Source organism: Acomys minous (assembly GCF_964271855.1).
Source record: "Acomys minous genome assembly, chromosome: 17".
NCBI classification, from domain to species: domain Eukaryota; kingdom Metazoa; phylum Chordata; class Mammalia; order Rodentia; family Muridae; genus Acomys; species Acomys minous.
In genome coordinates, this window is record NC_140500.1 from 2,490,489 (window position 1) to 2,507,280 (window position 16,792).

The window sequence follows — 16,792 nt, forward strand, 5'->3', positions numbered from 1 at the left end:
GCAGGGACGCCAGCTCTCTTACTGTGGTCGCCAACCCGCTAGAAAGGAAGATGATTAAAAAGTTTTGTTGTTGTTGCAGAAAAGCCAGATGTACTTGCAAAACGAAGAGCGAGAGCACAGATGCCCCTCAGGACAGGCTCAGATGCCGCCGCCGCCGCCGCTGTGGCCAGGCTGTGCCCAGCTTCTCTTTTCTGGTGAATTTGTTAGCCACTTCTTATGCGCATGGCCACAGTCTCAGGGCTCGCCACTCTGCAGTGGACATCCTGCCACACAGCTCACTACGCAGCCATCTCGAGGAGAGACCCCCGCAGGAGGAGATCTGGAATTCCGGCTCTTACGTGTTTCTGCCCCCTCTCCCACAATGTTGCCTGAGCCAGGGATGCAGGGGCTGTGAGACAGACTCACTAGAGACGGGCTCCCCACGATCTGCTGATCTCCAGAGGGTCCAGCTATGGCTTGCTGTGATGGTCTCTGCTTGCTGTAAGTAGCGGCTCATTTGACTTAGCCAGCAGAGTCTCAAGGGCAAGTGAGGCTTGTGTGCTTGCTGATGGTGGCAGGCTTGAGGGACCGGATGGACCACATCTCTATGTCTGCACCCCTCCAGAGAAGGCATTTACAACTTCATCTGACCACTGAGTTTAATATTGTCAATATATGTTCTTATTATCTTGGTATAATAAATACAGGCCCCTGTACTGGCTGTTCCAACCCCAGCACAGACATGGCTGCCCACAACTGTCTGTAAGTCTGGTTGCAGGGATCCAGCATTCTCTTCAGGCCGCCATGGGTAGCCGGGATACTTGTGCAGAGACGCGCATGTGGGGAAAATACCCATACACATAAAATTAAAACATAGAAAAAAAATCTTAGAGAGAAAACACAGACTCTTCTTTGTCTGGTGTGCACGCCTCTGTCTGAGGAATCAAGGCGAGCCTTTAATAACTTATCTCCCCCAAATCTTCCTTTCACCCCTGTGCTCATGAGCAGCCGTCTGTTCATACTTGACTCTTTGCTTGTGTTTTCAGAGCTGCACACTAAAGCAGGTGGCAGCCTGTGCCTGCAGCTGCAGCCTGTGGCCCACTGGCCCTTGCTTCCTTGGGGCCATTTCTTGTAACATGTACTCAGGGATTTAACTTGGGCTGTCTTCCAGTTCTAGGGCCCTCAGCATTCTGAAAACCAAGATGGCATTGGCTGGGGAGGCCGAGGTTCTCAATATTCAGCACAGGGCTACTCACTTCTGCTGACCCGCTCACTGAGGAGGACAGCTGCACGTCCACTGGGCTATGCTGACTGCTCACTCAGGAGGACGGCTGCATGTCCACTGGGCTCTGGTGACCGCTCACTCAGGAGGACGGCTGCACGTCCACTGGGCGCTGCTGACCACTCAGGAGGACGGCTGCACGTCCACTGGGCTATGCTGACTGCTCACTCAGGAGGACAGCTGCATGTCCACTGGGCGCTGCTGACCACTCAGGAGGACGGCTGCACGTCCACTGGGCGCTGCTGCTGACTGGGAGACCTTGCCTTCTCCTTTCTTACATCTTGTTCAGCCTGGAAGACAAACCTTCTCTCTATGCAGTGTCTCCATGGGCGGCCAGCTGTAAAGTCTCGTTAAGTGTACCAACATTGGCTCGAGGCTCCAGAAAGGGAAATAACCCTGAACACCACACACTCTTCTCCTGGAGGTGTCCTGCTTCTCAAGTGTCTAACAATTTCAGATTCAACACTGCTGACTATAGCTTGGCCAGAGAGACAGTTTACACTAGGATGGTTTTACTTAGTTTAATGATGGGGTGACAAATGTTTGACCTCTGGGCTACACCCACAGCTCTCTTTACTTCTTATTTTAAGACAAGGTCTCATAAATTTTTCGGCCTGGCCTTAAATTTGCTGTGTAGCTCAGGCTGGCCTTGAACTCGGTTCTTCCTGCCTGAGGCATCCAAGTATCTGTTACTTTTATTTTTAATAGATACATAATAACTTCACATACAGTTATAGTGGGGTTTAATGTCTTAGGGCATGTATGTATATGTTGTTAAATCAGAGTATTCGCAGCAACTCCTACAGACACCACATGCAGCACCGGCAGAGGAGCGCAAATCTCCACCACACGCATGTCCCTTCTCCACTTCAGAAGTCAGCTGGGGCAGGAAGAACACACTTGAAGACCACACCACAACGCCAGCCAGATGCAGCTTGTAGAGGAACGGCCCTCCATCCTTGCCTCAGGTGCCGGGTTTGTCCTTTTCCACAGTTGTCTCTCTGCGCAGGTTTGCTTTCCCCAGTGCCCACCTGTCCCTCCTCCACCGTGTCGGTGAGCCAGAGGCCCTCTTCCCACACGTTAAACACCCCGCGTTTCTAGAGAGCGCCCAACACGCTCTCCTGTTCGGGTCTGTCATGCTCAAGGCTCTCATGAGTATCACCATGAATGTGAGCTCATCATTAGTTATTACTTTTTAATTTGGCCTCATCTAATATTTCAGGACATTGGCAAGATGCAGTCAGGATACAACGTGATGCCGTCTGGTTCAACTGCCAAGGCTGCTGTTGCCACCTGGAGCCCAGAGAGTAAAGTCTTCACAGCCCCCATGTCCAGCAGCAGCTGGTCTTGGGGACTTGCTTGATCTCCCTGATTCCCAGCACCCACACAGCAGTTCACAAGCACTTCCGGGGGATCCAACACCGTCGTTTAACAACCAAAACCACAGGCAAGAGGCAGGTGTGCGGCACACTGGCTGGCATGAAAACAAATCACTCACGCACAATGAAAGTGTAAAGCAGACGACAGTCATAGAGGGAGCAATATGTAGAACAATCATATATTATTAATTTATTTTGATTTTGTTTATTGAGCGTGTCATATATCAGAGGATGGCTTTGAACTCCTGACGCCCCTGCTTCCACTTCCCAAGTGCTGGGACTACAGGTGGCACCATGGGGTGGAGTGTGGCTTCTCTCTGAGTGGAAGAGGCAGCAGCCACAGAGGAGGGAAAGGGCTGGGGCAGGACTGGAGCTCATGCTTCCTTCTAGATTCTGCACTCTTGACAATTAAGAGCGCCACCGAGCTTCACTTACTACAAACGAGGTTCCTGTCAAATACTTCAGTAAAAACTACAGAATGAATGAACGTAAAGCCAAGATGTCAGTACTGAGAGGTTTGGGGTTAGGAAAGGATCTTGCTTGAGACACTAGGACAGAAACACCACTTCCTTCTCAAGGTCTCCTAGGTGGCCATGGACAATTTCTTGAAGAATTTAAGTCCTGATTATACTATCCGTGGCTTTTGAGAAAACAGTGCCCCAAATCACAGTGCCACACAACCACAGTGTGGTTGGGTCTAAGCCACTAGGAAAAGACTGCAGCGTCAGAAAGGGCTACGTGTCTAAGGACACAGAAGCATGGCAGAGCTCTGCTGCGACACCCGAGTCAATGGCCCTGTCCCCTGTGTAGCCTGGTGTCCTTTACAAACACACTTCCCCTCCTGGGCAAAGATTTTAAATTAACTCAATGTGAAAATAAGTCCGAGTTACAAACCTTCCCTTTCATGTCTCAAAGAGGTCCCCTCTGTAATACTGCAGTCTTAACTAAAACCTAAGGTTTACTGAGGTTCAGTATGCAGAACCCACGTGAGCACGTGCTTGTCTCCTCAGCGTGTGGGAAATACAAACAGGGCATCCCTGGGGCTCCGTGGCTGAGTCAGAGAGCCTGGACAGCAAGGAAACCGTCCATGCTGAAGGAAAGGGGAAACCAATCCAAGGAACTGGACAGCGGGTCTTGAGGAGGGATGCCCGACATTGGTCAACCCCCTCTCTCCAGCCTCCACACGCACAGACGTGAACCCACGTAAGAAGCACACCCTGGGTTGGTAACAGTGTCTGATGGCGGCACCTTATGTGGCTGATTAGGAAAACATGGTAAAACTTAAGAAGTCAAATCAGACACATCACCAACTGACTAGGAAAGTACCTGCCACCCACTAGAGGTGACTAGCCAGGCTGCGGTGGCCACTGGTCATGTCAGGCCAGCCATAGCCAGCTCCTCTCTCTACCCCTCCCCCAATCACTGAAGTGGCTTCTTTGTCTAGAACAGCCTGTGAAATCATGGGGAATAAAGCTACCCGAATGACCTCAGCATGAAGAACGCCACTGTTCTCCTTGTTGTATGGTCAGTAACGTCCTGCCAGCTCCTGTGACCTTCACACTGGGGACTTTCCTAGGATGACAAGGGCCTTCGCTATGAATCAAAAACTCACAGCTTCAGAGCTCCAGGGCAGAAAAGAAAGCCAGGGACGATTCCAGATTCCTATCACTATTTTTAAGTTAATATTTCTAGCCACATAACTCATTTAGAAAATTAATTAAACTCATGGGGAAATTTTTAGGACAGTTTATAATAACTTCATTTTTTTCAACTAGTTTTCTCTAAGGAATGCAATTATTCATTAAAGCGATAACTATAAATTTTTTCACAAATTTGAGATAAAGCCAGATGGCGGATGTGCTTGGGACCCCAGCACTCCGAAGACGGAGACAAGAGGATCAGGAGTTCAAAGCCATCCTTAGCTACAGCTCTGTGCATGAGACCTGGCCTCTGAAACAGTGAGACTTTGGGCTCAACACAAGGAGGTCACAGCAAGAATCTTCCTGAAAGTCTACTCGTCAGTGGCAGGGGCTGCACGTGATTTTCTGAGTGTCCATTTTTTGTATAGATGGTTTGTCTGTTTGTTTGTCTGGGGTCTCTGAGGTGGCTCCCAGGGGTTAGTTCTGCAAAGCCTGTAGTCCTCCTCCTATGTAGCCACTCAAGTTTTTTATTGGTGCTTTAGATGACTTATGGTCTGCGAGGGAGGCACAGATTTTTTTTTTTTTTTACTCTCTTGAACTACTAAACTTTAGATTCATGCTCGGCTTGATGGGAGGGGTGTCCTAATTTTCTTGAATCACTAAGTTTTCGGAGCTTTTCTAGAAGGTTCCCTTGCTGGGGTAACCTGGACACAGTAATTGAAACTCTGTATCTTTACTTTCTGCTTTCTGAATCTTTGTCTGAGGCCAGCAGGCTCACAGGCCCTTCAGGATGTGTGTGACGCTCAAGAAGGCAGAGATTTTCAAAGCCAATTATGGAAAATGAGAAAAACTCACAGATCTTTCCTTTTAAGTTTTACCAGCTTCTATTTTACCTCAACAGGCATTTCTGGGCTGAGATGATAATGATCACTAGTTTCTGTCGCTGACAGACATCTCAGCTATCGGGCTTTCTCACTGGGGTCGGGTGGATGTGTAGGAGTCAGGGAGAGGCCTGGGAATATGATAAAAATACATATTCATGTATGAAATTCTCAAGAACTAACAAAAATATTGCATTCATCAATAAAAAACAAAGCAGGAATCCTGAGGAGCTGCAGAGCTGGTCACAGAAGCAGTTCTCTAGGCCTGCGGCTTCTGGGCCCCCTGCCCCCCACCCCCGTGGGCCCTCCAGACTGGGAGGCAGGAGTGGGAAGAGAGCAGGTTAGAGTTCTACGGAGCTGGGTTAGTAACACTTAGCCATTTGTTGAATAAGCAGTAATAGTTCTAAGAATTTGGAAAAGTATGATTTTGCTAAATTTTTGCTAATATTTCCTACTTTATGCAGCTACTTTAGTGGCACCTAATCCATCGCTCTCACAGCATGTTTAGGCTTCCTTTTTAAGAATGTTAATATTTTTCTCATGCATTCTTAGATACATAAAGTTTGTACTTTAAGTATTTAATCAATTTGGAATAGATTTTACATAGAAAGTTTAGAAGGCAAGGGGAAGCCAACTGCAATATTTTAAAAAGTTTTCTAATTAACATTCTCTTGAGAATTTAATCAAAGTATAAATCGTCTTTGCAGAAAAATGTGCACATATGTGAATTTTTAATAAGTTCCCAGACTGCCTAGGCCCCCTCCAGGGATGCAGACTAAAAGTCTGGACGTGAAGAGCCCCCCCACCCCCAGTCTGCCTGATCTGTCACATGATCACTGTATGGATCCATCCCAGGAGGGGCTGGCTGGCTACCTCTGAGTTGGTATCTGCTCCACTCTTATCCTCCCACAATGGCGTTGTTTCAGCTACATCTCTGCTCTGCTCTCCTCCAAAGCTCTCTCCTGTGCATAGCAAGCTCTGTGGCTTTATTTTTTCTTGCCAACTAACCATCAACTACTAAACACTTGACATGACACCTTTGTTAGCTTCCTACCCATCTTCTTTTAAAATGCTGGGTTACAGTTTTTCTACCATTGCATCAAAAGAAACAAAAAAAGGCTTGTGGGAAAAACAGGTAGTCGCTTCAGTTAAGACAAAGAGTGAGTTTGAGCATGGCTACTTATTTGACTGTACTAATTAAGCAAGGGAGGTATGAACGTCACAGATCTTTCCACAGAAGCCATATTTTTCTGCCAGTTTCCTTGAGCAGAAGCGCAGGCTTTAAGCACCAGAATGGCAGCTGACGACAACGCTGAAGTCAACACGTGGGAGTGAAGCTCTGTGTGTCCCCTGCTGCAGTCACCCACACTGCTCCCTCACAGCCACTTCCTGCAGTGGTCCTGTCCCTGCTGCAGTCACCCACGCTGCTCCCTGACAGCCACTTCCTGCAGTGGTCCTGTCCCTGCTGCAGTCACCCACGCTGCTCCCTCACAGCCACTTCCTGCAGTGGTCCTGTCCCTGCTGCAGTCACCCACGCTGCTCCCTCACAGCCACTTCCTGCAGTGGTGCTGTCCTCTGCCGCAGTCACCCACGCTGCTCCCTCACAGCCACTTCCTGCAGTGGTCCTGTCCCTGCTGCAGTCACCCACGCTGCTCCCTCACAGCCACTTCCTGCAGTGGTCCTGTCCCTGCCGCAGTCACCCACGCTGCTCCCTGACAGCCACTTCCTGCAGTGGTCCTGTCCCTGCTGCAGTCACCCACGCTGCTCCCTCACAGCCACTTCCTGCAGTGGTCCTGTCCCTGCCGCAGTCACCCACGCTGCTCCCTGACAGCCACTTCCTGCAGTGGTCCTGTCCCTGCTGCAGTCACCCATGCTGCTCCCTCACAGCCACTTCCTGCAGTGGTCCTGTCCCTGCTGCAGTCACCCACGCTGCTCCCTGACAGCCACTTCCTGCAGTGGTCCTGTCCCTGCCGCAGTCACCCACGCTGCTCCCTGACAGCCACTTCCTGCAGTGGTGCTGTCCTCTGCCGCAGTCACCCACGCTGCTCCCTCACAGCCACTTCCTGCAGTGGTCCTGTCCCTGCCGCAGTCACCCACGCTGCTCCCTGACAGCCACTTCCTGCAGTGGTCCTGTCCCTGCCGCAGTCACCCACGCTGCTCCCTCACAGCCACTTCCTGCAGTGGGAATGATGAAACACAACTGTGGGTTCTGAGCTTTCTGAAACAAACAGGTCAAAGCAAATGACTAGAATAACTTCACATCAGACATTCTACCGAGGAGCCTCCCCTGAGGCAGGGAGCGCAGAGCCTCCCCTGAGGCAGGGAGCGCAGAGCCTCGCTCGGGGATCACTCACCTGACTCAGCTTCTGCTGCTCCTGGACTGCAGCCTGGATGGCCTCTGCCACCCTTTCCTGATCTCTTGTGTGTTCTGTCTTCCACATTTCTCTTTCTTCAGCATGGACTTTTTCTAGATTTTTCCTTTCCTCTTCCACTGCTTTGGAGATAACATCTTTCATCGCTTCTTTCTCAAGCTGCGAAACAAAATGACCAAAATATAAGTGTTAACAACAAGGTCAATGCAGCCACGACACTTGACCAGCAGTTAGGCCCGACGGCGTCGTTTCTAAGCACGCTGAGTGAAGGCATGGTGCCTTCAATCATTTTTATAGTTTTCCCTCCTTACTCTGACATTTCTGCACTTTAAAGAAATCAAGTCTTAGCTTAAGGCAGTAGGCATCAAAAGGTAGGTCTCCAAAGTCAGTTACGATAAGGAAAACGCATGCAAACCGAAATATGACTTTCAGGTCACGAGACTCCTGTAATGGGCACAGGATTGCTGAACAGCTGTACTGAGAAAGCCCTGATTCATGCCGTCCATTTCCTAGTAAGCTAAGGAGCATCACATTCACCCACAGAGGAACCAGTGTCCTCAGCAACGTCCCTAAGTCCTGGAAAGCAAATGGGGATTTTCCCAGCTGTTACCGCTGCTCAGTCTCCCTCGGCCTCCAGTCAAGGGAAGGGCCTGACATCCTGCTCTCCCTGGATCCACGCTCACAGCAGCCATGCCTAACAGAGGTGCGGAACTCACCGGAGCGCTACTTCTGCACTTGTACCCTTTGGCTTCCCAGCTCCCACTTGCCCATTCCTTTATCTCTTACTTCACGCCCACACACTCCTGCGTCTAGTCTCCTATTTCCCAGAAGCCAATAGTTCTTTCCAGGATGACACATGTAAGCCACCATCCCATAACTCTGCCTTAGCTACAGACTCAAATCCCAAGTCAGCTCAGGAGACTAGACACTTCTCAAGGCTCACTTCAAAGGTGATTTCTTATTTCGAAAGTTTTAATGTGGCTAAACAATTTATTTTTAATTTAATTAATTATCTAGTAACTTAATTACTCATTGCCTTGGTGGCAAATCATAATAGTTCTTGGATCACCACCCTCAACAAAGTAAGATTCTGTACGGCGTTCAAATAGCTGCTATGTTACTGAGCCGACTTTTAAGTCACTAGCATATATGTTAACTTCTGTCTCCCTGGTGATACCAATTCTGTACTAGAGGTGGGTATCAGTGTCCTAAAATAGCCATTTTCAAATAAGTAATAATCTATGCTGCAAAGTCATTCAGTGCCATCATGTCCTAAAATAAGTTAACAGGAATATGAATGGTCATATTATAAGTTGAAAAGCAAAGAAAAAATGGAATTTTTCTAGAATCTATTAATGAGATGAGATTTAATTCAACTGAGGAAGAACAGCAGTACTATGAGTCAGCAGGGCACACCTGCCTTCACAGCCGACTCCCGCAGGGCACACCTACCTTCACAGCCGACTCCCGCAAGGCACAGCTGCCTTCACAGCCGACTCCCGCAGGGCACACCTGCCTTCACAGCCGACTCCCGCAAGGCACAGCTGCCTTCACAGCCGACTCCCGCAGGGCACACCTGCCTTCACAACCGACTCCCGCAAGGCACAGCTGCCTTCACAGCCGACTCCCGCAGGGCACACCTGCCTTCACAGCTGACTCCCGCAGGGCACACCTGCCTTCACAGCTGACTCCCGCAGGGCACACCTGCCTTCACAGCTGACTCCCGCAGGGCACACCTGCCTTCACAGCCGACTCCCTCAGGGCACAGCTGCCTTCACAGCCGACTCCCACAGGGCACACCTGCCTTCACAGCCGACTCCCGAAGGGCACAGCTGCCTTCACAGCCAACTCCCTCAGGGCACACCTGCCTTCACAGCCAACTCCCTCAGGGCACACCTACCTTCACAGCCGACTCCCTCAGGGCACACCTACCTTCACAGCCGACTCCCTCAGGGCACACCTGCCTTCACAGCCGACTCCCTCAGGGCACACCTACCTTCACAGCCGACTCCAGTGTCTCCTTATTCCTCTGCATTTCCTCCTGCAGGCACTTCCCCAGTGTTTCCTGCGAATGAGAAGACAGCAGGAAGGATGTACCACAGAAGGCAGCAGAAACACTTCCTCCCTGACCCTGGAGTTACCCGAGGCCTTACCTTCTGCTCCTGCGACTGCTGTGTCAGAGCTTCCTGGATTTTTTCTCTTAGCAGTTCCTTCTCGGTGTCTAGCACTTGCAGGAGTCGCTGATGCTACAAGGAAAGACACCTGGTCTGTTATGGCTCCAAAGATCTACCAGTAGGGAGAACAGAGCGCAATCGTACCCGGTAACCAGTGAGAACCGGAGGAAACATGAAAATTTTGGCAAAATGAGGGTGGAGGGTACAGGAGACCAGAGCTGGCAGACAAGTCATCCAAGAGATCCTGTTAGACTCTCAAGTTCAGCAAAGCACACAGCTCAAGCTGGCTTACCAACTACAACTTCACTTCGATAGGACCATGAAACGTGTGAACAAAGTAACATCTCGCAGAAGCAGTCAGAGCTAAGAAAAGCAAGTTGCTGGTTTGATGAGCACCTGCTGGGGGACAGATGTGACAGATGTGACAGACGTGACAGGTCTCTGCATAAGCTCTGTGGAAGACTAAGAGGTGGACAGTTCTTCTCACTCCAAGATTTCACCAGTTTCTAAAATGGAACCTCTGAAACCAAGTAAAACTAAGGCAACGCCAATGTGTGGAGCCAGTGTGCGGAGCGAGTGTGTGAAGTCAGTGTGCAGAGCTGGAGTGCAGAGGGAGTGTGTGGAGCAAGTGTGTGGAGCCAGAGTGCAGAGCCAGTGTGCAGGAGCTGGCATCTGAATGGAGGCTTCTTTCTTTTATTCAGATTACATCCCCACTGTTATCCCCTCCCTTCTACCTTCCCTCTCCCACCCTCCCTCCCTCTTCCTCCCTCTTCCCCTCCCCCAGACTGTGACAGAAGAGGACCTCCTCCCCCACCATATGACCACAGCCTATCAGGTCTCATCCAGACACCCTGCTTCTTCTTCCTGTGTGTGCCCCCCCCACCAGGCCGCCCCACTAAGGCGAGGTGCACCAGAGTTAATGTCAGAGGAGAATGAGCTGTCCATTGGCTAGATCTGAGCAGGGGGTCTACGCTTACTGCAATGCATTGTCCTTGGTGCAACAGTTTGTGCAGACATCCCCCTCGGTCCATATCCGCCAGCCTTGATGGTCTCGGTGTGGGGCTCCTGAACCATCGGGATACTTCCATCCCCCTATTCTTCCACACTACTCTCAGTGATCCACCCGGAGTGCAGCAGGAAGTCTCAGCATCTCTCCTGATCCCCCACTGGGTGGAGTCACTCAGAGGACATCTATGTTGGGCTAACATCCACTTATAAGTGAGTGTATACCATATGGGTCTTTCTGGGTCTGGATTACCTCTCAGGATGATCATTTCCAGCTCTATCCATTTGCCTGCAAAATTAATGATTTCCTTGTTTTTAATAGCTGAGTAGTATTCCGTTGTGTAAATGTACCACAGGTTCTTTATCCATTCTTAAGTTGAGGAACATCTAAGTTGATTTCAGATTCCAGTATGAATAAGGCTGCTATTAACATAGTTGAGCAAATGTCCTTGCTGTGTGGTAGAGCATATTTTGGGTATATGCCCAGGAATGGAATAGCAGGGTCTTGAGGTAGCACTATTTCCAATTTTCTGAGAAAGCACCAGATTGATTTCCAAAATGGTTGTACAAATTTGCACTCCCACCAGGAACGGAGGACTGTTCTCCTTTCCCCACATCCTTGCCAGCATGTGCTGGCATTTTAATTTTTGATCTTAGCCATTCTTATGGGTATGAGATGTGCATTTCCCTGATGACTAAGGATGTTGAGCATTTCTTTAAGTGTTTTTTGGTCATTTGATGTTCTTCTGCTGTGAATTCTCTGTTTAGCTCTGTACTCCATTTTTAAATTACATTATTTGGTCTGGTGGTGTTTTATTTCCTGAGTTCTTTATATATTTTGGATATTAGCCCTTTGTTAGATGTAGGGTTGGTGAAGATCTTTTCCCAGTCTGTAGGCTGTCGCTTTGTTCTGGTGACAGTGTCTTTTGCCTTACAGAAGCTTTTCAGTTTCATGAGGTCCCATTTATTAATTGTTTATCTTAGACCCTGAGCTGTTGGTGTTCTGTTCAGGAAGTTTTCTCCTGTGCCAATAAGTTCAAGGCTCTTTCCCACTTTTTCTTCTAACAACAGATTTAATGTGTCTGGTTTTATGTTGAGGTCTCTAATCCACTTGGACTTGAGTTTTGTGCAGGGTGAAAAATATGGGTCTATTTTTATTTTTCTACATGTTGACATCCAGTTAGACCAGCACCATTTGTTGAAGATACTATCATTTTTCCATTGTATGGATTTGGCTTCTTTATCAAAAGTCAAGTGTCCACAGGTGTGTGGATTTATTTCTGGGTCTTCGATTCGATTCCATTGATCGACCATCCTCTTTTTATACCAGTACCATGCTGTTTTTATTACTGTTGCTCTACAGTACAGCTTGAGATCGAGGATGGAGATTCCTCCAGAAGATCTTTTATGTACAGGATTGTTTTAGCTATTCTGGGTCTTTTTGCTTGTTTGTTTTTCCATATGAAGTTGAGAATTGATCTTTCAAGGCCTGTAAAGAACTGTGTAGGTATTTTGATAGGGAATTACATTGAATCTGTATATTTAGATGGTAATTTTTACTACGTTGATTCTACTGATCCATGAGTATGGGAGATCTTTACATCTTCTGATATCTTCTTCAATTTCATTCTAAAGAGACGAAGGTTGTTTTGTTTTGTTTTGTTGTTGTTGTTGTTGTTTTTTCATATGAGTCTTTCACTTGCCTGGCTAGAGCTACTTTATATTATCTGTGGTTATTGTGAAGGGTGCAGGTTCCCCTACTTTCTTCCTCAGCCCATTTGTCATGTGTATAGAGGAAGGCTACTGATTTTTTTTTTAAATTAATCTTGTATCCAGCCACTTTTCTGAAGGTGTTTATCAGCTGTAGGAGCTCTCGGGTGGAATTTTGGGGGTCACTTTCCTTCTTTCTGATGTGGACCCCCTTGATCTCCTTTAGTTGTCTTATTGCTCTAGCTAGAGCTTCAAGCACTGTACTGAATAGGTATGGAGAGAGTGGGCAGCCTGGCCTACTCCCTGGTTTTAGTGGAATTTCTTTGAGTTTCCATTTGATTTGATGCTGGCTATGGGATTGCTGTATATAGCCTTTATTGTGTTTAGGTATGTGGCTTGTATCCCTGCTCTCTCCAAGACTTTAAACATCAGTGGGTGTTGGATTTTGTCAAATGCTTTTTCAGCATCTAAGGAGATGATCATGTGGGGTTTTTTTTCCTTTCAGTTTATGTGGTGGATGACATTGATGGATTTCCATACACTGAACCATCCCTGCATTCCTGGGATGGAGCCTGCTTGGACATGGTAAATGATATTCTTGATGTATTCTTGTTTTCAATTAGTGAGTATTTTATTGAGTATTTTTGCTTTAACGTTCATAAAGGAAATTGGTCTGAAATTATCTTTCTTTGTTGGGTCTTTGTGTGTTTTAGGTATCAAGGTGACTGTGGCCTCATGGAATGAGTTTGGTAATGTCTCTTCCATTTCAATTTTGTGGGATAGTTTGAAGAGCACAAGCATTAGTTCTACACTGAACATCTGTTAGGATTCTGCGCTGAAACCATCTGGCCCTGGGCCTTTTTGGTAGGGAGACTTTTGATAGACTGCTTCTATTTGCACAGGAGATATAGGATTATTTAATTTGCTTATATGATCTTGATTCAGCTTTGGTGAGTAGAGCCTATTCAGAAAATTGTCCCTTTCATTTAGACTTTCAAATTCTGTGGCATATAGGCTTTTGAAGTAAGACCTAATGATTCTTTGATTTCCTCAGTGTCTGTTGTTATGTCTCCCTTTTCATTTCTGATTTTGTTGATTTGAATATTCTCCCTTTGCCATTTCATTAGTTTGGCTAAGAGTTTGTCTATCTTGTTGATTCTCGCAAAGAACCAGCTTTGGTTTTGTTGATTCTTTGAATTGTGTTCTGCTTCTAAATTATTGATTTCAGCCCTGAGGTTGATTATTTCCAGCCATCTACTACTTCTTGGGTGTGCCCGTTCTCTAATGGCATTCTGCTTTTAGAGCCTTGATGGAGTGACCAGCGTCCCAAGTAAGGTACTATGTCACTCCTGCTCCAACTACAATCTTACTTCCCATGTCATTTTTGAAAAGCAACAAAAATCACAGTAAAGATGTGCTTTCTCCTGAACAGCAAGTCTATTACAGCTATAGTACAGGCCGAGATTTGACGGAAAAGTTACTGGTACCATATGGATCTGTCAAAGACAACTGACTGACCACCAATTGACTGCATCAGCAATGACAGGAAAGCCTTCAGCTTTCATCCCCACGTAAGTGCAGGGGTCACAGACAGCATCAAGCCCGTTTTAGTTACACACATAAATCCAGGCTCCAGGTCTGAGCAGGAGAATGCCATGCTCACTGCCAGCTTGTGCTACACAGGGAGTCCAACCCCATCTGAAATGAGCAGAGCTCCATGCAGAGTGCTCGCCTGAGACAAAGGCCTGGGCTCCAACGCTAGCACCACCACAGAAGCCACACGTGAGGATACATGCAACGGAATAAAATCTGATAAACTGGAGCTAGCAAGATGGTGGAACAGTAAAGTGCTTGTCATGTAACCAAGTATGAGCATCTGAGTTTGGGTTGCTAGTATCCCTGTAAATGCTGGGAGAGCGTAGTGACACACCTGTGGTCCCATTGCTCAGGAGGCAGGGACAAGGAATCCCTAAAGCAAACTGGCCAGCTAGACTATACCAACAGGAAAATTCTGGGTTTAAAAAAGGGGCCTTGTCTCCATAGATGAGGTGGAGAGTGAAAGAGGAAGAGATGTGACTCAAACTCTAGCCTCCACATACGCTGCACACCTATGTATATTCACATGTACACATGCCTATCACATGCAAACATACATACATACATACATACATACATACATACATACATACATACACCACACACATAAACATGAAAAAGATAAGTATGATTCTTGAGATGAAAACTAACCAATTTAGGCTTACAAAGGTTTGCTAAGCATAACTCAAAAAATAACTTTTAGATTAAAATAAAAACATTTCAGAGTCATATGTAACTTTGGAAACAACCTTTCCTTGAAAAGCTCCTGGATGAACGGACATTAGTGAGTGACAAGTGAGCCCAGCCTCCTCAGCAGCCAACACGAGCAGTGCCAGCAGGACATGCACACTAATGTGTCAGCTCCACATGGAGAAAATAATGCACTGTGCCCTGTGCAGACCAAGACAAAGCTGATGGACGTGCCACTTGAAAGCGTGCCCTGAGGCCCCCTGAGCTTTTTTGCACACTCACGCTTCCTGTGAGGTGGATTATCACCCAGCACCCACAGTGCACTGCTGTACCATATTTTCCTCATGTGGATGTGTAATCTGAGCCTTAGCAACAAAAAGCTACAAAGTTAATATTCCACAGAGATCTTCACTCATGGCAGTCTATAGCAGAATTGATTTCATCTGTTTATTCCTGTCCTTTTCAAAACACTAATTTATAATAAGGCAAAACTACCTCCCCTCCTCTATCACCATCTTTGATTCTTGGGAAGATGAGGCGGAAGGGCAGAAAAGTATTTTAACTCTCCATGCTTATAGAGATTAAAATCAGACTAACTGATGTTTAGCAGTTGGCTGCATGTTATCAGTAATTGATTTATTTTTATGACTAAGTAAAATTCTCCTATATAAACATAAGGTGGATTTAACCATTGTACCACAGATAAAGCAGTCACAAACTGCCTTAAAAACACATCTTTATTTCTCTTACAAATATCAACAACCTGACTCAGGGTTAATGTTCGAAACTGGGCTAAATCCAGACATCCATGGGCTTTGAGATGTAGTGGTGTCCAAGGATGTCTGTCTGCAGGAGCAAGCATGCAGGCTGCAAAGGCCCCAACCACAGGCTCAGCAGCCGTGGGTGGTAAGGATGAACGCTGTGCCACTCACTGAGGACCGCTTGTTATGGTCATCTTTAAAGTCTTCGTTGATTTAGGTTTTAGACAGGGTCATACTATATGCATCATGCTAGTCTGGAACTCACCAAGAACTACACATCTCCGTACCCAGAATTAAAGATGGAACTATCACACTCTGATATTCTCAAACTCTTTAAGGTACACAAATAACTAACCCAAAATTTGGAAGCTCAAAAAAAAAATATCCTGGTTTAAAATAAAAAAGTGCCAGGCTGGAGAGATGGCTCAGAGGTTAAGAACACTGTCTAAGAGTCCTGAGTTCAATTCCCAGCAACCAAATAGTGGCTCACAACCATCTAAAACGAGATATGGTGCCCTCTTCTGGCATGCAGGTGTACATGTGGTCAGAATATGTGTAAAAAATAAATAAATAAATAAATAAATAAATAAATAAATAAATAAATAAATATTTTTAAGTGCCACAAAGAACAGTAGAATTTAGTATTAGAAAAGTGGCTCCTCAGCCTCCATCGCGGATATGGCCCCACCTCTCTGAAAACACTTGTGTAGACTATGTATAAAGAGCTTAGTAGGTGCTTTGGTGGTTACTGCAAGACGGTGTGGCGGTGAGCTCGGTGTGAAGAGCACTGTAGCAGGCTGCAAGAGGCTCACCTCCTCCGTCAGTTCAAACCCTCAGGCCCCACGAACACACTCCTGTCTGTCAGGTCTTCTCACCAGCTCCGGAAGAACCATCTTTGACCTACTGCAGTTTGCTTTCATCACCAGCGTAGCATTTATTACTATATAAAATTCATTTTATAACCAATCCTATTACACTAGCATCTTACAGGTACAGATACAGAGTGGCCTGTGTTTTAAAGTAGAGAATAGGACGCATTGAAAGCTCTGACAGTGAGTTAGCCACACGTTATACGGACACGTTTGGAGTTCTAGCACCACTGCCAATATAACCCAAAGAAAAGCAAGAACTAGGTCCACTGCTGACTGATTAAAAACAAGCAAGCATTTTTTTTTCATGAGCCACAATGAAAGGAAAACAAGGCTGGCACCTATCTAACTACTGCCAGAAACAGGGGCAGTAAGTTAACTACGTTCCCACACGCAACCAGACCAAAGCTTCAAGGCCACCACAGCGAGTCGTATCAGGATTAAGCTCGATCTC

The 16,792-nt window shown here is 46.9% G+C and overlaps 1 protein-coding gene across 2 annotated transcripts in view; it reads right to left on the reverse strand.

Annotated features, from left to right (window-relative positions):
* The window catches only part of CCDC91 (coiled-coil domain containing 91), a 181,348-nt gene that overhangs the window by 31,365 nt on the left and 133,191 nt on the right, over nucleotides 1-16,792 (reverse strand). For both annotated transcript variants that reach the window (XM_084766575.1, XM_084766576.1), the window contains 3 exons: nucleotides 9,687-9,779; nucleotides 9,530-9,598; nucleotides 7,516-7,692 (listed from right to left, as the gene is read on the reverse strand). In XM_084766575.1, coding sequence (XP_084622701.1) covers nucleotides 7,516-7,692; nucleotides 9,530-9,598; nucleotides 9,687-9,779 — 339 coding nt within the window. The remainder of the gene's footprint in view (nucleotides 1-7,515; nucleotides 7,693-9,529; nucleotides 9,599-9,686; nucleotides 9,780-16,792) is intronic.